At 37.3% G+C, this 24755-nt stretch overlaps 1 protein-coding gene across 39 annotated transcripts in view; it reads left to right on the top strand.

Annotated features, from left to right (window-relative positions):
* Positions 1 to 24755, top strand: part of RIMS2 (regulating synaptic membrane exocytosis 2) — a 487486-nt gene that overhangs the window by 205030 nt on the left and 257701 nt on the right. For all 39 annotated transcript variants that reach the window (XM_050891125.1, XM_050891104.1, XM_050891114.1 and 36 more), the window contains one exon: positions 9704 to 10629. In XM_050891125.1, the coding sequence (XP_050747082.1) occupies positions 9704 to 10629 (926 nt within the window). The remainder of the gene's footprint in view (positions 1 to 9703; positions 10630 to 24755) is intronic.

Genomic DNA, 24755 nt, shown 5'->3' with positions numbered 1-24755 from the left:
ACTACTGTGGAGCAAGTTCTTTTAGACTGAAAAACATTGTAAAGTCATGTCCTACCAATATATAATATAGGCGCTACAGCTTTTTACAGAAATACAAATTGTTTTTCCGTAAACTTGTGGTCTGCTTCTATGTTGGATAGAGTTAGGTGCTGCTTTAAAAATATGCGCATTTAATCCCGTCTCACCAGCATGTTGAGAATGACAGTTGAATTGGAAATTTAAAGTTTTATGTACCATGGTAATTTCCCAGAGTTATTGAATGCACCTGTCTCATTTCATAGTGGTCCAGCTGACGTTCCCTAGCATGAACACATTTAGCCTGCCAGCTTTGTCTTGGAGAAGCTGTGGCACGCAGCCCACCATTCATTGATGAGCCACCACTGATTTAATTCACTGGATTTAATAATGGGCCTTTACCTCACATTACTGAAGCAACTGGACATTTTCACAGCAGTTATTTTCTGCTTGCTCTTTTGTGGGGGCGTCAAAACAGCTCAGTATGACCTATTTCATCTCTTCCAGACTGAAATATGAACCACAGAGATATTTTAAAATGAAAGTTCATTGTGTGAGATCATATATGTATTGTAATTGTGGATACAATAAAAAGAGGAGAAAAAAAAAAGATACACTGACTCACACTCATTAGTAAAGTTACGGTTTTAGGAGTTCAACAATCCAAAACCGCCTGCAGAGATGTTATTAGGCAAAACAATTCTTATATGACTGTCCATGTTGCTGATATTTTCTTACTGTTCGATCATTATTGAAGTAGCTATATTTTTTACTTAATGGTGATAATACCCTAGTAATAATGGAGTGTTTCTTTGAAAGAACATTCTCTTCATCAGACTTAAAGGTTTCCTTTGAAAAACCAGGATACTTTCAACTGCTGGGAAAAGCACCTGCTGAACGGTCCCTGTGGTAAGAAATTGAAACACTTTAAAAAGATTAGACTCAAAATTAGATGCAATGATGTATAGACGAAGCATATTATTGTATATTCTCTGTGACGGCTGAGGGAAAAAAACTTTGGTGTCAGAATGCCTTTTCTAGGAGTACAAACTCACTATTATTGAGGTGGAGAAAATCTAGGTTGCTGGTAAATCTGTGTTTTTCCCATATCATGCCATTTCATCATGGATTAAATTTATTACAGTCAAATTTGGCTGGGGTATGGTGCTTTATATTAAACATAATTTGTTTGTAAGCTAGTTTGCATAGATAGAAGATGCCTTGCTTGTGAAATTGTGGAAAAATGTGTTTATAATTATCTAATTGAAATGAGACTATCTACACATTTGCTTTCTATTATTTTCACGCTCACCATATTTTGAAAGTAAGTTCTGATGACTGTTGCTAGAAATAATTAGTCCATTGATTTTCACTGTTTTTTTTTTTTAAATGGTATGTAAAAAAAAGTATTTTCAGTTCTACAGTATGTTCAGCACATCAGACTGAAGTAGATGCTACAGCTATTTTAGCCTAACGGTTGAAAATTACGTCAAAATTTGACTTGTTACAAACTAAAAATAATAGATATTACATAATTCATTTGAGACCTAAAACACAAAGAAGGTGCTGGACCTAGTAACACAAAACATGAAATACTGGAACTGCACAATTTAAAAAATATTTTAAATTAAATGCCCTGACCAGCACGTACATTTGGAGGCAATAGTGCTGTAGCAAGGCACTAATCAGCTAAGTACCATAATCCTCCTTATAGGGTAAATTCTTACTTGACCTCCAGCTATATACAGCACATGGTAACAGCATTAAACTATAACACTCCTCTCATGCTCTCAATAGCTTCCCATTGGGTCAGCGCTCTGACTTGAATTGCTGTTGTTTCATATACTAGACTTTTTGTTTTCCTAGATGCCTTATATTTTGTAATTGCATTTTGGGGGAAGGGAAAGGATTGTAAAATATATCTAAAAAATTGTGTCTCAAAATTAAGAGACTGTTCATATGATTTCACTGAACCTAGAGGATTAAATGAAAGACCTAGCCAGAACAGAAATTGATGTATTCTCATGAACCCGAGGCTTCCTACTTCCCCGATGTGCAGTGGCTGATCAAAAGGTAAAGCAGGGAAGAAAGATGCTGAATGTGTTGTGTGAAAACAATGTGTAATGCTCAGCATTTTTTGTTCTTTTTGGGGATGATTAGGAAGATATTTTTTGCTTTTGGCAAAAAAAGCTCAATGGAAGTACTGAAAAACTTTTTATTGTGCTTCAGATGCATGAGAACAGTATTTTTAACAAAGCCTTGTACTTTTTTTTAGATTACTGTTTTAAATTGTATTATATTTTCTGTGACAAAAATATTTCTTGAAAATTTGGATTTCTTTTCATAAAAATAGTATATGCAGAATTTTGGAATTTTCTTGTATTTTATATTATTTGAAGTCCATTTTAGTAACAGTTCAATATTGTATTAACTCATTCTTATGTTTTAATGTTTCTGTGACCTACTATTCTCTTAACACCCCGAGTTTTAAACTCATTTGAATCCTGCTGTATGGCAGCTGTTAATTGATTCCACCCTTCTGCAAATGATTTCTATGATGTCAGTACTGAGACAGATAACTAGAATGCACATTCTGACCAATTATTCTCAAAAGCAGTTTAATCCATTTAACATTGTTTTTATGATTAGCTTTTTTAACAAGAGATTTTACTGAAAAAGCAGGTGAGATATTTCTTGTTTATATATTAAGTGGAAATAATTAGCAAAATATTCATATAAAAAATGTTCAAAAGTAGAAATAAAGAAAAATCTCAGGATGTTTAACCTATTTGTAAAAGGTAAGCATTCATCAATGTAGCTGAATGAACAGTAAGATTAAAATATAGTTATATTATTTCTCTCTTTGCAGTTCTCTAAAATCAAATTATGTGATATAAGGGCACTGAAAACTTAGTCAAAATAAAGGAGGACAAAGCCATTTCTACTGGTAGTCCCATTTTCCTATCTGTGATGTTCTTGATGTAATAAAAAACCATGAAATGAACTTATTACCTAAATATTTGTAGATTAGCAAGGGATACTTAAAATCACTAGTTTTGTTCAGCAGTTCCTCATTTTTTCCATGTTATAACCCTTTTCCCCACACAAATTGAAATTAGCCCTTGAAAGCTGCAATGCTGAATTTTTGCTGAATTGCTTGTATAGAAAAGATGTGATTCTGAAGTAATTGTATCATTTTATATGTCTGTGCAATCATGTCAAGTTCAAAGCAAAGTTGTTATCAGGGGTGAATTTAATTACGTTAATGTTTTGTTACTACAGATTTCCTTTCATTCCGTTGATACCAGCCTGCAGTCAGTGAATTTATATTTTCAGATAAAATCTAATAGAGATCAACATCTGCAGTATCACTCTCATGCTTCAGTAAATTTTATAATCATCATTGTAAACTTAATTCGTTATTGTTTGGAGATATTTAGCTGGAAGGTATTTTAATAGTTCAAAATATAGTTGCTATAAAATAAAATTTGTAAGGCATGGATGAAATGAGAACTGAAATGTCTCACATGAACTTTACTTAGTGAATTGCTTAGATATCTGAGTGTTAGATGTACTTCAGGGCAGCCTGTTTAAAATGATACTGGCCAAGAAATGCGATAAATACCTTTTCTTTTTATCAGAGTAGGCTGTTTAAATGAATTAGCTTGCAGATTGTGCATTGGTTGCTTACATTCTTTCTTTTTTGGGGGAAGGTGAGAAACCAAGGAGCGGGGAACAGACAGATCAGAAGATTAATCTAGTATAAAACTAGACAACATAGAAGAACTGCAAAAAGAGATCTTGGTAGAAACTGGAACTGCTTAGAAGTCAGAAAAAGCTATTTTTTCAATAAGCTGGAGCCATAGCTGCTTTGGAGAGTGTGCAAAATGATTTCTCATGCACAATGTGACTCAGCAAAAGCAAAGGTTATAAGCAGAGAATGAGAAAGGGAGTTAAATCCATACCAGCTAGTCTCTTAAAAACACTTCCAAAAATAGGTAAACATTTTGCAGATTCTTCAGTATGGCAAAGGAAGTCTGTGGAAATGCTTTCATAAGAATACCTAACAGTGAGAGAGTAGGACCCTCCCTGAGAAAGGCAGCCAGATCTTAATTTTGCACGGCAAGTTTTCTGGGTTCATTGCACTTACAGGAGCTTTGCTTGCAAGGTCCGGAGTGTGTTCAGCTCACCTTCTTTGCAGCCTAGGAACTTTTTTACAAGGTGTCATGATGGTGTTTTATCTGCTCCCTGTCACTGTTGTTTTAAAACAAATGCCTAACTGTCTGTTGAATACAACATATAGAAGTATAGAAGTTTAGGATAGCAGAACTATTCTTATATGATCACTCAGGAACCAACAAATGCTGTTTTCCTGACAGGAGCCATATAGTAAAGGAGAGACAAAGCTGTGCTCAGTGTATTTGATGAGGTCTCTAACAAGAAGCCCTGTCTTTTGCATGTCTTTCGTGACAGAGTTCCAGTGGGAAATGTGAATCTTTACCTACTCTGAATTATTCTTTCATGCACTGAAAGGATCACATTTTGAAAACAGTTAAGCAAAATTACAATATGTGCAGGAGAAATATTTTCAGTTTTAATTTTCCAGTCAATTTTATTCCTTGCTAATTTATAGCAAACAGAGAACAAAATATTAAAGTATTGTCCAGTAAATTATAATTAGGTCTTTGACTAATATTCAGTTTTCAAGTAGCTGATGATGGCTCAGGCCCACTGAGCCCTTACTGTTTTTTAATTGACCCAAAACTTCTTATTTATAAAAATTTCCAAGTAAATGTAGATGAATTCAGGTACCCATATGTTTGAACATATCTTTAGAATGATATTTTCTTGAAAGTTTTCTCCAGTTCAAATGTGTCTTCTATTGGTCTGAGAACAAGATTAGTAGCCAAGAAGATCTGAGATATAGTTTTGACTGTGATATAAATACTTTACATATTACAGTGTTTTTGAATATCCATGGCTTCTGAAATGTGATGGAAACTTCCCTTTTAAAATTTCCTTTTCCTCAGAACACTTGGGTTAATTTTTTAAAAACCTAAATCAAAGCAGAAGAGTGTTTTCTCTTCAAGGAAGAATACAAATGAATGTCAAAGACTTTCAAGCTATTTAATTCCATTACTGAAATCAGAGCCATCAAAGCAGAATAGCTGTCTTATATTCTTCTATGCCATATTTTAAGTACTTACTTCCTATTGTAGTGTGGGGGAGTTGAATAATTTAATTTTATGAGCAGGAGGTCAGGTTACAGTCAAGCTATTTGCTTTTTCGTAGTACTAGTGATATCTGCAGCACACTGCAAATAAGGTTTCCATCAGTGTAAGGTTAAGAGATGTGTGTTAAAAGACCAAATATCACATACTGATAAATTACAATAAAAAACCAAATACACGGTGATAATTAACAGAAAATAAGTTTCAGTTTCTATATCTGAAAAAATAATATTTATAGAATGTGCCTGACAAAGAGATTTGTGCAGGTTCTAGAGTTTTCTAACCATAATAGAGATTTTATTTTATTATTGTTTCAGAGAAGCAGTAATCACAACGGCCTGGAGGATTTTTCAGTGGTGTGGTAACCTTTTCAGAAAAGGTGGTAATCCTTCTGACAAGAGATATATAGTGCTTAGTTGAGCTGCCAGCTGGAGGATGCGTATCACAGCTGTTGACACACATTTAAAGTTCTCTTAACTTCTAATGTTCCAGGAAAATCCTGGAAAGGCAGGAATAGTCGTTTTCCATGGTGTATCTAGCTGGAGGTACATGAGGAAAGGCTTTTATTAAGGTATCTTTAAGGTAGTTAATGGTGAGAAATGGATTAGACAAAGGCTCATGAAGGTGAGTGAGAATTAGCTTGTGATCTAAAAATAACAGCAGATTTTTAGTAGTAGTGACTGGCCATAAGTTTTAACGAGTACTATTCCTCCTCCCATGATTTAATAACGCTGGTTTCAAATGTATAACACACATTGTACAACTGTGTTTGTAGCAGGTATTTTTAAAATGAAAAAAAGTCACTAATGGTAAAGGGAGGCTAATTGTGTTGTGATGACCGGAAAAGAGAATGACAGGCTTGAATACTAAGCAGTGTGGTGACTGCTGGGCAGGATGAGCCCTCTCCTGCCAGCAAGGTTTCTGGCCGATCAGGTGTACGGGTATGGTTAATTTATTTCTGATGGATAGGATTACAACTTCTGGCATTTGATCCTGGTAGTGAAGTTAGATCCCTTCAGCAGGGATGAAATTAATTAGAAAGGGAGTTTGATAGTGCCAATCAATATAGGCGAGGAATTAAATTAGTTACTTTTATCTATCAGGCTGCTTTCCCTGAAGAAAAAGGTTGCATTTTCAGGAAGGTCCTTATTCGTGCATGTGGCCTAGTAGTTGCCACATGCAGGGCACCTGTGTAAAGCTTTTTCCTTCATGAAAGGTTGGAATAAATTGAGGGCCCGGCTGATCTTTACATTCCTGTCAGCCATAGATGGTGTTCCTATATTCATGTCTTAGCAACAAAATGGAGGAAAGGCAATGACTGCTTATGGTAAATGTAACAGACAAGGTTAGAAAATGTTTGTGTAAGAGGTATAAAAATATAATGCTAAATTGGCACATCCTGCTCTCGTTAACATAGTTCATGCTAGAAAAAAGGGTGGATTTTTTAGTAAATCTTGTGCCAGTTCCTCAGATGATGTGTTTTCCTGATAGAAGTACATTTGCCTTAGCAAAAAGTCTACAATAAGTGTTTTTACTCATACAGAAATTCCATCTTTTTTATGCCCTCAGCCTCTCCCCCCATGACTTTGTAGCAGCAATGTTTCCAGAAGAGATTTGTCCACTATTCTTTGCATCCATATGAGGACACTGTGACATGGAGTCACATATATATACACACACACGTATGTGTGTGTGTGTATATATATAATCTCCTATATGTAGCTAAAACAATTCTTACTATTCTGTTGTTTATTATACTATAGATACATGTATGCAGATGTTTAATCCTGAAGAATGTGTACACTCAGTCTGCTCCAAGGCACGTGTGAGATTTGTCAAACTAGATTCTGTATGGTTTTGTGTGTTACACAGTTCATGATGGAGTTGATCCTATAAACCATACTCACTAGAGTGTTTTGATGTCTTGGAGGATCAAATCTATCAAAAAATCCATGGCTGTGAATACAACTTTATCCATATGTAATACAGGCTGAGTATACACAGTGTGAGTATTAACAGTAGAGTATGTTACATTCCATGTGCACACACATTTGTCTCAATCTTGCAATGAGATGCATGTGGATGAATGCCATATCTGTTGAGTGCTATTTATTCCGACTGGATTTGCACAGTGATAAAAGATTTTACCTATACAGAGGACAAAATTGGGGAAGGGAAATTAGGCACATTTTTATTATAGGCATGGCAGAAACTTTCAGCGATGTAGGTAATTTGCTATTGGAACAACTTATTTTGGGATGTGGCATACTTTTCATCGGCTGAAGTATTTAAATGAAAAATATTTGTCTTCCTAAAATAAGTTTCCACATCTAATCTCTGTTGTCTTAATGAAAACTTCTATGTCTTTGCAAACTGTCTGGGTTCTGGTAGTTCTGTTGTCCTAATTGTCTGTTCCCATTGGCCATTCTGGTTTTAGACTTATGAAACTCTGTTCATGTCACATTAGAAAGATTCAACTTGAGTCCCCAGTAGCAGAATCCATAGAGTTTTTGTTAAACTTACAGAGGTTACGATTTGTGCTGGTACTAACATGACACTTTAGTAAGACAGATAGGACATCTTAGCTTCACCATAAGCAAACAGGCATCCAAATGATGCTTATATTACTTGTCATGCTTCACAGGAAGAGTTGCATTTTTGCAAGATTGAATTAGTTTCCTCATTTGCAGATGTCATTGTAAGGCTAAAGTACTTTAATATTTACAAGGCAAGACTGGGTCCAAATCTTTCAAGCACAGTTTAATGACCTTGTATGTACCTAAGACAGGATGCCAATTTGCCAGTCACCCCCCTGCGCACACTCTGCTCAGACAGTTGTGGTTTTCCCTTGCTGAGCAGAGACTGCATTTCCTTTCTGGCTGAGAAGAGCATTTTCTCTCCTACTAGCTAGGCAGAGCCCTTTCTACTTTCCTGGGCACCAAGGAGAGCCTGTTTTTCCTTCTCCTCTTCACTAAGTTGAAGCTTTTCCTTTCCTTATCCCTTCTAGGACATCTGTGGGAACAACAGGGCTGTGTCTTTGCTCTCCTTTTTCCCGTCCTTCCCGACACTAGGCAGGATCTCCTGGTTGCTGCCTGCAAGGCTGCCCTTCAGGATCAGTGGCCATTTGTGAGGGTAGAAAACATTTTCAAAGGGATCTTAATTATAAAGATAGAACTAAATATAAGAGGAAACGGCTGATAACACAAAACCAGGTTCACACACATATTTTCATTAATTAAAGCTTTTGCTGATCTATCTTATCCCAGAGAAAGCCCACTTCTCAGTCTCTTTTATCCACATCTGGGATCTTTGCTCCAGTTTCCTGGAGGTAACTCCTTCAGACCCATCTGGGGTGAAAAACTAAGTACGAATCTGGACATGTCTGGAAGTAGCATTTTAAATGCTCATTACCCTGTTAGGATTGATAAAGACAGGATCTGAAGTTCCAGTTTGTTTTTTCCCTATGAATCACTACTCCTTATTTAATTGATCCCATCTAATCAAGTAGCAAACAATGTTGTATCAAACAAACAGAACATATAACATTCATAATATACTCCAGACATATCCTCTATTAAAATATTGCATATAATAAAATCACATGCTTCAGTCAATCATGTGTCAGTGTCAGGAAAGAATATCTGTTGATAAATCTTTCTTCACCTTCCTCTGAAGCCTCAGAAGTTGTCTATGGCTAGACATCATCTATGACAAAGAGTCAATGCTTAATGTGGTACAGGAACTCCGTTCTGGTATCTGGTTGGTGTGTCTTGCTCAAATGCTTGGACTAATACTATTGCCATCCCTATAGGAATGGGAAGGATTTTTTTGTCAAGTCAGACAGGCAGGACTTTGAAGCTCTTTCCCTTCTTATGCAACACAAAAAATATTTTGTTTTCTGAGGTCATCTGATTTAGACAAGTGCTGCCATTGGATCTTTGTCTGTCCTGTTTTCTGCCCTTGGCACACATTATAGTTGTGTGGAAACTGAAATGTGTATTTTTAAGCAATAATGGCTGCTAAAAGATCAAACTAACCGAATGATCCATCTAGCCTTAATTTCTGTGGTGATTATAAAATCCTATGAAATAGAAGTCTATGGTCAAGTTATATTGCTGTAAAATGATTACAAAGGATTATAAAATTTTGGTACTTGTAAAGCAGTTATGACTACAAAGTAGCGTAAGTATTTGTATTCTATATTTTATAATGTTGTAATAGCATTTTTCCTTTAAAACTGTTTTTGATTTAAACTGTGCACCATAAGCAGTTTTGTAGCATGACATGCTTTCTTTAATACAGAAAATGTGAGAGCACATTCACAAAGAAATGCAATGAACGGATTTTTTTTTTCCATCAGCTGATCATTTTATCATTTAATTAGCATTAACTGTATATTTGTGCTACAAGAAATATTGACAGAATTCTCTTTCTTCTTTCTTGTCATGATTATTTAGGAAAAGAAGCCCATCAATATCAAGAGAACAGAACAGAAGATACGACCAAAGGGACGAGAGAGACGAATATTCACAGTATGCTACATCAGACAGTGCGATGCCCAGGTCACCATCAGATTATTCAGATAGGCGGTCGCAGCGTGGGCCTCAGTTATATGAAGAACCTGAACTGGGTGATTATAGAGATTCCAACAGAAGGAGTCGCAGGCGTTCCAAGGAGTATCCAGTAGAAGAGGAAGATGCACAAAACAGGGAAGAATATGAAAGGCAGCGGAGGGAAGAGGAATACCAGGCACGATACCGAAGTGATCCTAATTTGGCTCGTTATCCAGTCAAGCCACAACCGTATGAGGAACAAATGCGTATCCATGCTGAAGTGTCCCGAGCACGTCACGAACGGAGACATAGTGATGTCTCATTGGCAAATACTGAATTGGAAGATTCTCGGATGTCTATGCTGAGGATGGAACGACCCTCAAGACAAAGATCAGTGTCTGAGCGCAGGGCTGCCATGGAAAATCAACGTTCATACTCTATGGAAAGAACTCGAGAGGCTCAGGGACCTAGTCCCAATCGTCAGAGGACCACAAATCATAGCCCTCCTACACCTAGGAGGAGTCCAATTCCTCTGGAAAGACCAGACATGAGGCGCTCTGATTCATTAAGGAAACAACACCATTTGGATCCCAATTCTGCTGTACGGAAAACAAAACGTGAAAAGATGGAGACCATGTTACGGAATGATTCACTCAGCTCAGACCAGTCTGAATCTGTCAGACCTCCACCACCAAAGCCCCATAAAACGAAAAAGGGAGGTAAAATGCGCCAGGTTTCATTAAGTAGCTCAGAAGAAGAATTGGCGTCCACTCCAGAGTATACGAGTTGTGATGATGTAGAGATTGAAAGTGAAAGTGTTAGTGAAAAAGGTAAGATTTCTAATTTTTTGACTGTTTCAACATATAGATGTGGTTTAGTTTTCATTCCATTGTATGTTTTACCTATTAGAATTGATTGTAACCACATATCTACAGCCCTTCACAAGTAACTCAAGTTTGATGTGATGGGAGTTGTTTTTTTCTGATTTTGTGTCTCATTTACTTAAATCTAAATTTAATGGTTTACATGGAAAAGAACATCACAGCTACTACAAGTATATGGATATGTTAAAGGAAAAAACATGCCTATTGAAAAACCTATTAATTAAATCTGCAGAGTACCTGAAGCTGGGCTGTCATATAAGGTCATGGTTTCATGTCCATTAATACCAGATTTGCGTACTCCTGGATCACAATGAGTGCATATTTGATCTGGATCAAGTGTGGGCGCATGACCGCATTTCTGTCGAATTAACTAGAGCACATGATACAGAGCTTATGCTAGTTTCATGCTGGCTGCTGCAGGTTAAAGAGCATCTGATCTGAGAAAAACCCTGTCTGTATAAAGTTAACCCATTCAAGTTTTTAAACAAATTTAAAATGACTGATGTAATTTATACCAATGGAGGTTTCTTTTTGCTGTGGGGCTATGGTGCTTTTCGGTTTCAGTGCTTTTTAGGATTCATGATGTTGGAGTTACTCAATTGTCAGAAAGAAAAGCTAAGATTAATTGAAATTATTCCCAACCTATCCAAAGGTAATGTATGACTTAAATATGAAAGCATTGGGGACCATCAGTTTAAACTGAATCAAATTAATAGTATTAGTTCGCTTACCTCTATGTATGTTGTTGGTCTAAAGTACAATAGTTATAACCTGTTTTCAGTTATTATTCTTATGCTAGTGCACCTTCACTAATTCTCATGAATGGTCGTCTGCTGTTGTGGATTGGGATTAGAAAATTTGATACTATTTGTTATTAATATTGCTATCAAATTGGTTCTGAAGCAAGTGATTAGAGTTAGTGAAATAACTCTGAATTTTCATATGTTAATAGCAGCAACCATGATCTGATAAATAAGGAGCAAGACAGTGTAGAATGGAAGGAAATTTCACCCAGGTCAAAGTAGACAGTTACATGCACTTACATGAAACAACTGTGATGCAACTTTGACCCCCTTAGTCTTCCTGATGAGTAGAAAAGCTTCTGTCAACTTCAGGGTGTTCACGATTTTGTTCTTAGTAGCAGCCTTGAGGAAAATAGACCCAATCAATAAATGGGAAGTAGTAACAAAGGGTTTATTTAATGACATCCAGCATAGGAAACATAGTATACAGAATAATATATTTTTTGTACACATAACATACAAAACATATACATTTAAAACATACTATACAAACAATGTTAGATTGTCTGTCATCATAATGATCTGACATTAATTACAGCTTTCACTTAAATAATTTTGTATTTTAACTGTCAAAGAAAACATTATTATTGATAACAATTGTTAATAATAATGATAATGTCATGTCTGTGCTGATTTCTGAGGTAGTAAATGAAGCTAAATTGAGCATGTATTTTATAAGTGAATGAAAAAAGCTTGCAAAATTTCACAGCAAAAAAAAGCTCTGTTTTATGTTTTGTTAATCTTGACTGAATTACTGTAAGCATTTCATGACATATAGAGTGTAGCTGTGTCAGCGTGGCCCAGTGGTGGCCTGTGGCTGGAACCAGCGTGGAGAACAGCCTTGGTTTTTCATAGAGGAAGAGAGCAACTGCGTGAACTGGGGAAGAGGTCTGACTGCTTCTGATTGTGCCTGCTTCCAGCCTGAGCTGGAGGGTCCTGTTTCTGCCCTTGCTGATGGGTTGGGAGGCAGTGACCATGCATGGAACAGGCAGCCATCCCAGCAGTAACACCTGTACCCGGAGCCAGAGCCAGCTGGTGCCAGCCTCAGCAGCCCTGATCATGTTATCGGACGATAACCTCAGCCCATTCATACTTCTCCCCCACTCTTTAACCCCTGGAGCAGAAGATCCAGAAAAGTATTTGTTTGGGTGGATTTTGGAACATTTGGCTTCTGCTAGGCACGGGGGAGTGTCGTGGTTTAACCCCAGCCAGCAGCTAAGCACCACGCAGCTGCTCGCTCACTGCCCCCTCACCCCTGGAATGGGGGAGAGAATCAGGAAAAAAACCTCGTGAGTTGAGATAAAGACAGTTTAATAGGACAGAAAGGAATGAAAAACAATGATAATGATAATAATAATATGACAACAGTAATACTAAAAGAATTAAACTATACAAAGCAAGTGGTGCACAATGCAATTGCTCACCACTCGTTGACCGATGCCCAGTTAGTTCCTGAGCCGTGATCCCCCCTCCTAGCCAGCTCCCCCAGTTTATATACTGGGCATGATGTCATATGGTACGGAATAGCTCTTTGGCCAGTTTGGGTCAGCTGTCCTGGCGGTGTCCCCTCCCAGCTTCTTGTGCCCCTCCAGCCTTCTTGCTGGCTGGGCACGAGAAGCTGAAAAATCCTTGACTTAGTATAAACACTACTTAGCAACAACTAAAAACATCAGTGTGTTAGCAACATTATTTTCCTACTAAATCCAAAACACAGCACTATACCAGCTACTAGGAAGAAAATTAACTCTGTCCTAACCGAAACCAGGACAGGGAGGAGAAGAGATCTGCTAGGATGAAGAGGAAGAGGGGATCTCACCACCTGGATCAAGCCTTCACAGCTGCTATAGGTAGACCCACAAAGTCCTACCTCATTCTTTTTATTTTCATGAATCTCTCTTACCATGTAAACCAGCCTGCACTCAGAGTCCCTATAAGCAATTTCTTCATGAATACCACCAAAAGGAATCCAGCACATAAACCCCCATCAGTCTTCCTTGTATTGCAATACATTATTTCCTTAATTGATAAAATACAATTAATTATTTTAAACACCTCCTATAAAAATAGATTTCTTCTCCCCCCGAATTACTCGCTTTCTGCGCTTCAAAAACTCCCCAGACCTGAGGACTTCTCAGCTGTCCTTTTAAGCCACATACAACGTCTATTTGGCCAAAGATATAATGCTAAATATAAAACATTTGGCCTTGGAGTAAAGAAGGGTGGCAATGTTAGAGTGAGAATTTGGATGCAGTAATAATGAGTTCTCCAAAAGAGGAGAATAATTTGTTCTCCATCTCTTTCTCTATGGAGTACCCATATCTTTTCACAGATTCTGCAAATAAATGTTAACAACTCCTCAGCTGTGAGGAGCAGCCTGGGCCTGAACTGCAGGAGCAGCTGTTCGCTGAATTACATCTGAGATTTTACAAGGCCCTGACACTGGTTTTAAGAAACTAGTCTGAAAATTGTGAATTTTCCGAAAATGTAGGAAAAATTATAGTCATATGCTCTTAAAAGGGCTGGAAGTTTGCCTTTTTAAGCTTGTCTCCAAAATGAAAAGGATTGATACACATAAATAGTTGGAACATATACATGCATACAAAATGAAGATAGCCATTTCATTTTACAAGTCCAACAGAGACAGGGACCAGCTGCTCGATTAAGAGCTCTGGGAAGAACATCCGTGATTACTGAATGCCTGTGACTTTAAGTATTTGGGTCTGATCTCATTTCAGTAGCTGTCTGCTTTAACGTCATTTTTTCCTTGATTTTTAAAAATGTAATATCTGATTGTTTTCAGGGAGGGGACAAGGCAAAATTATTTTTCTGCATGTTTCTGGTAATGGCCAGAGAAACTATTGCCTTGGAATGCTCCTGCCTCCTCTCTATGGGGGACAAGGGAAACCGTGAGCAGAGAAAGCTGATGAACACCCAGACAACACTCAGGCACCCAGTAGACAGCCATGTGAAACACGGGCATGGTGAAGAAGCACTGTAGATGGAGATTCAACTGCAGAAGAGAAGAGCTAGATTCTTAAGATACTGCATAGTTTTTGTAATGCAACTATGTTTGGACCAGGAAATTCGGGTCATAAACTAGGCTGAGGACTGGCATATTGGAACGGGAATCAGGAGGCTTCAGGAGGATTAGCAGACAAGAGGAGGAAGTTTAGGAACCGCAAAACAAAATGTCATTGGGTGGCTGGAAACCAGTGGATTGAGATGGAAACTGAGGCTGAAGAAGAAGAGGGGAGAGCAAAGCTGGTAGATCAAGTAGGCTAAACCTGTGACCTGTAGTTTGGGAAGAACAGATAAAGTGAAGGAAACAGATCTGATAAAGAGAACTGGGAAGGTGAGAACTGGAGCTTCCTGAGCGGTAGGTTAGAGGATTCTGAGGTTGGCTGAGAAGCAGAAGCAGCAGTTTGGGAGAGATGGTGAGTGGCTGGGAAAAGGGTGTTCAGAGAGAAGGACAGGAGGGCTGAGCTGGGCTTGGGAGCTTTGGCAAAGAGGGACTGGGACTCTCTGAGCAAGGAGTGTGGGCCTGGCAGCATTGATCTGAAATGTTGAAAGGAGGTTTGGCGAGGTGAGAAGCGCAGGACTATGGTGAGGAGCCAATGGTGTGACAGACCAGTTCATTCTTTGAAAGGTCAGGAAACAATGCATGACAACAGTGTTAAATGGACGTAACTGAAATTATAAACACATTTACTTGAAACTTAGGTTGTGCCAGAATTAGACATATTTTGCAGATTGAATTTTGTGCAGGTCTTCATACACATTAAAACTGTCCTTAGTGACATAACTGCATACTAATTTACCAGATGGCCTCTGCCTTTTTCTGTGCATAGGATGAACAATTCTTACTTACTGTGCTATTCAAAATTTTCTGAAGCTCCCAAGATTTTTTCCAAGTTGTCTAAGGGACCTTTCTTTACTCTTGCTGTGAATACCAGGCTTCTGAGACTGCAAAGACAGTGTCACCATTTGCAACACTTGTTGCCAGTCCTGGAGATCAGGGTAGCAGACAGTCCAAGGCTGTATCTCCACAGCACGATTCCCTGTCTGTGTTAGGAAATGCACTTTGCAGAGGAAAAAAAAAGAAGGTGACCATATGTTTTGGACCAAAATATTAGGTATATTTCTATTTTTCCTAATACTGAAAGAAAAAAATTGCTTAAAATGTTAGAGAAAAACAATTCTTGAAATGCCAGTGCTTTTATGAAATTGTAAATTTCAAATGGCAGTAAAATGGATCCTCAATCAGTAAACATAAAGATCATAATGACTTATTTCTAAATGTTCTAGGTGATTGTTCACCAATTCTTTCTCAAAAGTATCTCAGTTTACTTGGTTCGGTTTCAAGGCTCTGAGAAACATGGTTTATAAAGTAAGAATGGTTGTGGTGTTAATTGCAGTAAAGTGAACATTGAACCATGTCACCTACAAAGCTCCAAATGAAGCTATGTTTTTTATGCTGTGCAAGTTAGGCCATGCTGTCTCCATTGCTTGTCCAATTTAAGTGTCTTCTATTGTGAGGGAATATTAAAGTATATTTTATTTGCATTTTCAGTCAGACGTTTGTCAGTGCAATTGTAAGGAATAGGCCTTAGGGCAGGTTTGAAAGGGCCCCCGTAATTTGTCAGCGAGCATGGAGCAGATGTGAAGCAGAGCGCTACAGGCTTGTTCTGTGTGGCTACAGGCTTTTCAGGTAGAGTTAGAAAATCAAACAGTACCACTGCCCATATATTCCTTGTGGCAATAGTGCCACACCTGCAGTCTGCCAAAGTGCCAGTCTGAAGAGACTTGCCAGAGCCACGCTCAGGAAAGCCAGCGGTCCCTGGGGCTGTCGTACACCCACTCAGAACATAGGGAATGGAGAGGTGACCTGCGCTGGAGCTGGGTTTCCTTCTGTTCCTTCCCCAAACGTTTGGGGGTCCTGGATGTCCTACAATTCTTTACAAATCTCTCAAACTCTAGGGTTCCAGGAAGAGACAATCTCTACATGGAAAAAGAGAATTCATTCAAGGAAATCTAGGTGCATGATAGCTCTAAATACTGCTCTAATTTGCTCTAAATGTAAAGTAGGACATAGTAGATTTTCCAATGGTGGTAAACAGTTCAGGCATACGCGCATATCATGCTCCCAGCCACCTTCCAGAGCACCCTGCGAGAAATATCTGTTTGCACAGACGGTGGCTGACATCTGATGTGGGTGGAATCTGTGGTGGGAAAGGCAAATGTGTCTGTGTTTTTTCAGAGGTGCAGTTCTTAAGTTTAGTGTTTGCTTTCACTGTTCTTTTATTAAAACATGATAGCTAGATGTATGGCCATTTTTATTATCAAAGAAACTCATATGCGTAGAATCATAGAATCATTTAGGTTGGAAAAGACCCTTAAGACCTTTGAGTCCAACCATAAACCTAACACTGTCAAGTCCACGACTAAACCATGTCCCTAAGCGCCACATCTACACATCTTTTAAATACCTCCAGGGATGGTGACTCAACCACTTCCCCAGGCAGCCTGTTCCAGTGCTCAATAACCCTTTCAGTGAAGAAATTTTTCCTAATATCCAATCTAAACCTCCTCTGGCGCAACTTGGGGCCATTTCCTCTTGTCCTATCGCTTGTTACGTGGGAGAAGAGACCCACACCCACCTCGCTACAACCTCCTTTCAGGTAGTTACAGAGAGCAATAAGGTCTCCCCTCAGCCTCCTTTTCTCCAGGCTAAGCAACGCCAGTTCCCTCAGCCGCTCCTCATAAGACTTGTTCTCTAGACCCTTCACCAGCTTTGTTGCTCTTCTTTGGACACGCTCCAGCACCTCAATGTCTTTCTTGTAGTGAGGGGCCCAAAACTGAACACAGTATTCGAGGTGCGGCCTCACCAGTGCTGAGTACAGGGGGACAACCACTTCCCTAGTCCTGCTGGCCACACTATTTCTGATACAAGCCAGATGCTATTGGCCTTCTTGGCCACCTGGGCACACTGCCAGCTCATATTCAGCGGGCTGTCAACCAACACCCCCAACATAATGTGGACAGATAGGCTCCAGTGACCTTATATACTTCAGTGTCCCTGTGTTGTTGATTGAAAGCTGCAGAGTGCAGGCTGTGTGAGCAGAAATGTGTGTATGCAGGACAAGGGGTTAATACACTGTTCTTTGTCACTAAGTGCATTGAAGACATGGATATATAACCTTGTCTTGGCTGTGTTATGGTCATTTACAAACATATGAATAACTGCACTTTTTCATTATAGAAGTTAAAAAGGTCCTCATGTCTGGAACAGCTTGCAGGACCTACTTGTTTACTGCAATATTGAAACCAATCTGGTAGAGATACAGTTTAGTTTTTGACAGAGAATAAAGTCTATTTGGAAACACTATACTCGTCACAAGTTAAAAAATGTATGGTAGCTCATGGTGTGAGGAGCAGAAAGCACACTTTCTGAGTGCTACTGCAAGAACAGTGCATGTCTTACATGAGCAGAGATGGCAAGCAAGTGGGATACCATCACAGGGCTCTCACTTTTAAATTCTAAGAGATAAGGGACCTGATTTCAATCCTACTTGTGCCAGTTTCATACATCTTCAACAACTTTGGCTTCAAAGTTACACTGAGCTAAATTAGATCAGAATGAGGTCATTGTTTCTAAAATTTGCTTCATTCAGGTTAGAGAGTTCCTGAAAGTCTAACTTCTCTGGAACAAATTATACTAGAAGGCAAAATTTCAGGACTGAGCTGCAGCACTTGCCTTGAACACAAGAAGCTTTGAAATTCCACACAGTATGAGTATGGAGATACCTTAGAATTCAAAATACAAAATTTTGAATGGTCATAAGGAGAATAATTGATTATTTAAAATACTGAAATGTTTGACATGTTTTATTAAAAGCCAGAATTGAAGCAGTCACAAAATTTCTTATTATTATTTCACTTAATATTGCAGTGTGAGAGACTGTGTTTTGCATTTATAAAGAAATAATTTTTTCCATAGAGACCTCTACATTTTATGTAAGGTAAATGTGGTTTTAATGTATAAAGAGTTTGACTGGAAATTCAGAATTCTATTTTTCTATTTCCTTTTTTATTTTTCCATCTTTCTCCTGTGAACTGCCTCTATTTTAAGTGCAAAGATAAGAAATATTGAGAGAGAAGAAATATTACACTTTTCTCCTTATATGTGTAAGCAATAAAAATATCACTGCTTTTAAAGTACTTCTTACAACATTGAATGAGAAGTATCTTACTACTTTAAAATATTAGTATTGGCTATGATAGAATTTTCCTACAAAAATATTTTTCATAGATGCATAGATGATAACAGAACTAGAATGCTTAAAGTTGCAGAGATTTCTAATAGTAAAGAATGCTTTTTTATATTTTTGCCAAACCTTCTCCTACGTAGACACTTCTATGTTCCTTAGAAGATAAAGGGAAGGGATGTGATCTTCTGCAGCATTTAGAGGAATCTACTGTATAATATTTTAAATTTGCAGTCACTTAAACTTGGCGTAAGCCAATAATATCCCTCACAGAAAAAGCCCTGCCTTTCCCAATTCTTGGCTGCATATTCACATCCTTATATCACTTTGCTCTGCTGGCAGAAGCATTCAGGCAGGTACACACTGCATCAATCCAGGAAACTTTTGTGGAGTAACACTAATTAGGCAAAAAGATGGTAAATATTAACATTTGAAGCTTCTTGATAAAATGATATTGAATGTCTTCTTAGATATTATAATGCATGCTGAAAAGATGATGTGTAACTGATTATGCCTTATCAGAATCTGAGGATAGATAGAGATTTGCTGAAGTAAGGGAGAAGAAATATTTTCATATAATAGTCAGAGAAGACAGAATATTTTCTCATAAGTAAATGAATAATTTCATAGCACTTTGATTCCAATAAAAAAGTCTAATATTCAATTTTATTGATTAAAACCTTGACTAAATTACAACCTGAACCTTCTATATGCAAATGTACACAAACCATTAAAACTGTAATTCCTTAATGATGTTTCTTTTTACTCTGGGACTTTGCTGGAACTACAGCTATAGCAGAAATATTGTGCGGGCACCAGATTAACTCTCTCCTGATACAATGCAATGGAAGAACTATGAGTTATTATTATTTTAGTGCATTACTTGTAGTTATTTATGATTCCAGATGAGATTAAGTTGATTATTAATAGGGCAATATGATTTTTAATATTTTTAACTTAGGGAAAAATTTTATAATTGGAACTTATCTTCACTTTATATTTTTAATACTAACTACAAGATGTATTTTGCCCTGGAAATTGTCAAAATTTTCTATTCTGAAGGTAAAGATGTTTCTTTTTCTTTTTCAGTTGAAACTGTAAGCCATTGAATCGTCTGGGTGACCAATCTTAAAAGTATCATAAAAAGCATTATTGCTTTCTCTGAGCACTTTTTTTATCTTTTTCAAATTTAAATAGAAAAAAAAAAAGAAACTTGTGTTATAGTTTCAAAATAATTTCCCATTAACCTTTCACATCTTGGCAGCTGGAATATTTGCTGAATAAACTCAATAAATATTAATTAACCTTTTACCATAAATAGCAATGAAAGAAATTACTGTCCAAATATGCCTGGAAAGGGGTTCATCCTAAGAAATGCAAGGCTTCCTATGGAGGCAGTTCTTATCTTATACAAACTGGTCCACTTATTTCTAATCAAAATTTCAGTTTAACTAAGTTAGAAAGTTGGGACTTGTGATCCGAGTCTTGCATCAGAAATAAGTGCTATTAATTCATACAGATTTGGCAGAGATAAGCCAAAATGAAGGCCTGCTGCATTCTGTGTAAAATGTTTCAGTTCTTTACAATTCCATGGCAGAATAAAAAGCCATCAAGGAATCTTTCTCTGAAGTTTTCAGAATATTTAGCTAAATACTGTGATGTTTGTAGTCTTTTTCACAGAGGAATCCCAGCAAACAGAAGTAATGACAGCAAAAAAATGATATGTAATGTCTCCACAATACAAGGAGCATGTATTTTTCAAATTATAATTTTCTTCATGCTCTGATGAAATCATTATTCTTCTAGTAAAACAAAACACTCAAACCTATCTGTCACAGATCTAATGACTGGATTAGACTCAATGCCATTTTAAATTATGTTAGTGCTTTCCTATGACATATTTAAACTGATTTTGCAGGTAATTTTGCTACTTGCCCAATTAACTATCAGAAACTAAAAGGGCCGTTGTCAAATAATTTTACTTAATTAACTAAAAAAATAATTATTTAGTTGTGATTATTCTATCAATAATATGGTATGCTTTTTTTTACGTTTTCTTTAAAAATATAAGCATCTTTCTTGTTCTGCTGTTATTTTTATGTGTATTTCATTAAGGATAGGATAATCAGAAGGGAAGAAGTAGAGAAACAGTAGTGGAGAGGGAATAAGCAGAATGGGCTGTATGTATGTCATTCACCTGAAAACTGGGTTCCTAGGATGCTCTGTCCTTTAGCCCTGTTGCCCTAAGCTTCCCCAAATGTGCCATCCAAGACCCGGAGTTAGTCACAGAAGCTGCTTGAGTTTAAATTGAATATTGTCAAAAGTGCGAGCTGGAAGCATACGTTTGTCAGAGGAAAGCATATCCTTTCCATCTTTTCCCATCCAAGTTATCTCCCCATCCAAGCCTCAGTCATTGAAATTCACAATCTAGGCACCAGAAATATTTGGCATGAATAATCTAGGTAAAGTGGCACCAATTTCTGTGTCCTTTAATGGGTCTGGCTGTAATTTCAACTACAGCTGTTCAGGGGCTGCTATATAACATCGGAGCTGGTCCTGTGGTGAAGGTGATAGCACAAGTGTGAGGGGTGAGCCAGGCAGCTTAGGGCAGGAACTATCACAGCTACAGTCCTACAGAAACTTGTCCCCACTACTCAGTCAGAGCCCTGAGGAGGTGGCCAAGTTTTTCAAAAGGATGAAACAGTGCATCTCCCCACTGCCCCACCAGTGAAAATCGACCTGCCGAATGACAAGTGCCTTTGAAATTCAGGCCACCTGCCTAGGAGTCTGATTATTGATTTAGGAACCGAATTTCACCCTATTTGTGAAAATTCTACCTGACTTTTTCCAACAGTAGTATGTTCTTGAAAATATATTTAAAACCCTATAAATGTGTTTTGAAATTTTTGGTGTCTTTCATTGATTTCAAAAGATCATTAATGCGTTTCTCCTGTGATGGTCCACTCTGTTGATATTAAAATCCTAATTTTAGGGGCAAGATAGAAAAAATGTGATGTAATGATAATGACTTTTCTGATAATTGAGAAAATATTAAATAAAACTTGTTGAAGAGAATTGGGTCATTGCAGTCCATCAAATTGGTGCTCAGTGGTTCTGTTGTAAAATTGTATTGAGAAATTTATTTTGCCTTGGGTTGCAAAGTGCCTACATCTCTCCTAAGACTGAAGTTTTCTGCTAACATATATGCTAACATTTTCACCTTTTCTACTGAACTAATCCCTTTTGTCATGAAAAGGTTAAAGACTATTGCATGGAGAAAACAAGAATAATGTTTAGCTCAGCATTGTTTTTTCTTGGTTATAAATCATCACTTTTTTAGTTATAAAGTTCTCTACATGGCTTCGAAATGTGAAAGCATTTGAAAAATTTAATTTATAATTTATTTCTGAAAATATTTCCTATAAAATGTATCATGTTCTACTGTTAAAATAGTTACGTCTTAGAACATCCAGATGTGTTGAGGACAAAGCAAGTCTGCAGTCTTTTGGTTCTAACTACTAGATGATTATGGTTGGGCATTGTTACATGTTAAAAGAACCATTACAGGATAAAAGAGAGAGGGAAAAATTGAGAGAGATCACATAAAAATTTGACTGAGTTCCTCGTGGCAAGATTGCCATTACTTACACAGCAGCCTGCTCCCGCTTTGTATAACCATCAAAATCTTTACATTATTCAGTGGTGCCTTTTGCCTTTACTGAATTTTTAATTTTTCTCGTACATTGTTTTTTTTCCTTCCCTCTTTTTTGAAGCCATGTAGTTTAGGCAATGTTTTGATTGATCATGCTGCAGCACTTACGGGCTTTCAGACTTGAAGAGACTTTTAAAACAGTTTATTTCAGTTAATATTTAACTTGCTAAATTGTCACATGTTCTGTGGGAAGTCACACATATCTGATTTCTCCATTTCACCTCGTTGATTAAGTAACTTGTTGTAAAGGGAAGTTTGAGTAGCATTTATGAGCATGGAGATGTAGATTGTGAAAGACGGGTGTGTGGTAATGCGGATCCTAGTTTATGTCTCATCTATTTCAATAAAAAAGTGAACTTAATAGCCTGTATTCATGCAGCAGTATTCTCTGTATTCTCTATGTTAAGATATTCCTTTGAGATGTGTAAAGACAGATGAACTGAATGAATATGTACATAAAAAATACCTGTGTCACACACTGAAGTTTAGACCAGATTGAAGGTAGCAATTCTTAGGGAAATGTACTCAGACCAATGGTATTCTAGAGAAACATTCTTTAAGAAATAGTTCCAGTGTTTATACTTTCAGCCTTTCTGAACATTTAGATTATGAATATCTTTTAGGGTCATAGTTATATAATCTGTTTACTTGGAAAATGGAAATATATGGACATTAGTTACATAATCTAAATAAGAATCAAATAAAAATTTTCATCACAAATCTCCATGACTATTTACTGTTATGCATATTTATAGGCCATTTTTATATACATGTATAATAACAAGGAAAGGCTTGGCTTGTGACACACTATGCGAGATGTCTAGATACTACATGATACCTTATCTGAGAAGTGACTGCATGCAGTATTTTTTCATCAGATTTTATAATTTTTAAGAATTGTAACATTTCTTCTGCATATTATCATTTGGATTTAAAAATTTTTCTAAGCTCAGTTCTGAAAATCTGTTCATACTGAGAGTTTCTAAAAACTGAGTTCCTTTGAAAATCTTCTTGTTCTGTTTTCATCCTGCAATTTTAATACACTTTAAAAAAGAAAATTACAACAAAAAAGCATTTTTTTAAGCTAACATATTGATGAGTTGAAGAAATTGAATTTGTTCTTGAAAGGTTTTGACTGATGAAGGCCACCAGAATTAGATTTGAACTTCAGACTAATCATCTGAGAACAATTTCAAAGGTTGCTATTGTCTCTTCAGAGTAGAAAATATATTTATGAGGCTGAAAGTTCCTTGTTTTCAGACATATGTAATCCATTGCCTCATATCAATTACTATGATCCATTACAAAAGCCAAGGCTGGTCAGTAGTTGAATCTTCATAGATGTAATTCAGTATAACTAAGTCTAGCGGCAGCAGGTTTTCAGCTGTTTGTTTTGTGTATGCAGTATTGCAAGAAAAGATAAATCCATTCAAAAACAGGAATTTAATTGTAAAAGTATAAAACTATCGTGGAAACTGAGGCCAATAGAGTGGCAGAGCCAATTGAAAGTCCTCATTAAAAGCTGAGAAGACACCAAGTGCTAGAGTCTCACTTTAAGCAGTGAGCAGACAGAGAGCATGAGGTTTCGTCTTGAAGCGTGGTTCAGTAAGGCGAGCTGTGGTGAGCCAGCAGCTCATTGCCATCTTGAACGAAAGCTGCATTCCTCATCCTCTCTCATGCTCACTGGTCTGGATCAAATCCAACATTTACCTGACTTTTAGAGAGCCAGTTTAGGTCACTACACTGGTACAAAACTAAACCATTACAACAAATGAACACTTTTCTTTCACCTTAGTAAGCTGAAGAATTACTGTGGTATTTGCACCGTGTGGCATTTTGCACCGAACTGTCACAAAAGAGCACAGTCACACTGCTGGGAGCAGCATGGAGAAGAGGAATGAGACTACCACGTCCAGTGACAATGAGCTGTTAGATAACTCAGCCATCTAATGGACCACATTTGCACTAAGCAGTAAATAATAGTATGACTTTCAAGCAACACTGGCAACATCATAGGCAAAAATGCAAATTTTAAAGGGTGATGCATGTGACAGCTTGAGAGGTGATAGAGTAGGTAAGAGCCTCTTGGAATTCCAGTTTTCCTAAAATTGAAACCACATATATTATCTAAAGATAGGGCTACAGTGCAGTCCAAAGTGTGACTGCAGCTCATCTTGACAGATGAGAACTGGTTTTGAGGGCAGTAGTTAAAGTACTGATAGCGCTGGAGCTGCAGAGAATGCTAACTGCTGAGACCTGGGTAAATACTCACATGATGAGTCTGTGCTGAGC

This window comes from Gymnogyps californianus, chromosome 2 (assembly GCF_018139145.2).
Source record: "Gymnogyps californianus isolate 813 chromosome 2, ASM1813914v2, whole genome shotgun sequence".
Lineage (NCBI taxonomy): Eukaryota > Metazoa > Chordata > Aves > Accipitriformes > Cathartidae > Gymnogyps > Gymnogyps californianus.
The sequence above is the reverse complement of the archived record's forward strand: the minus strand, read 5'-3'. Positions and strand labels throughout refer to the sequence as shown.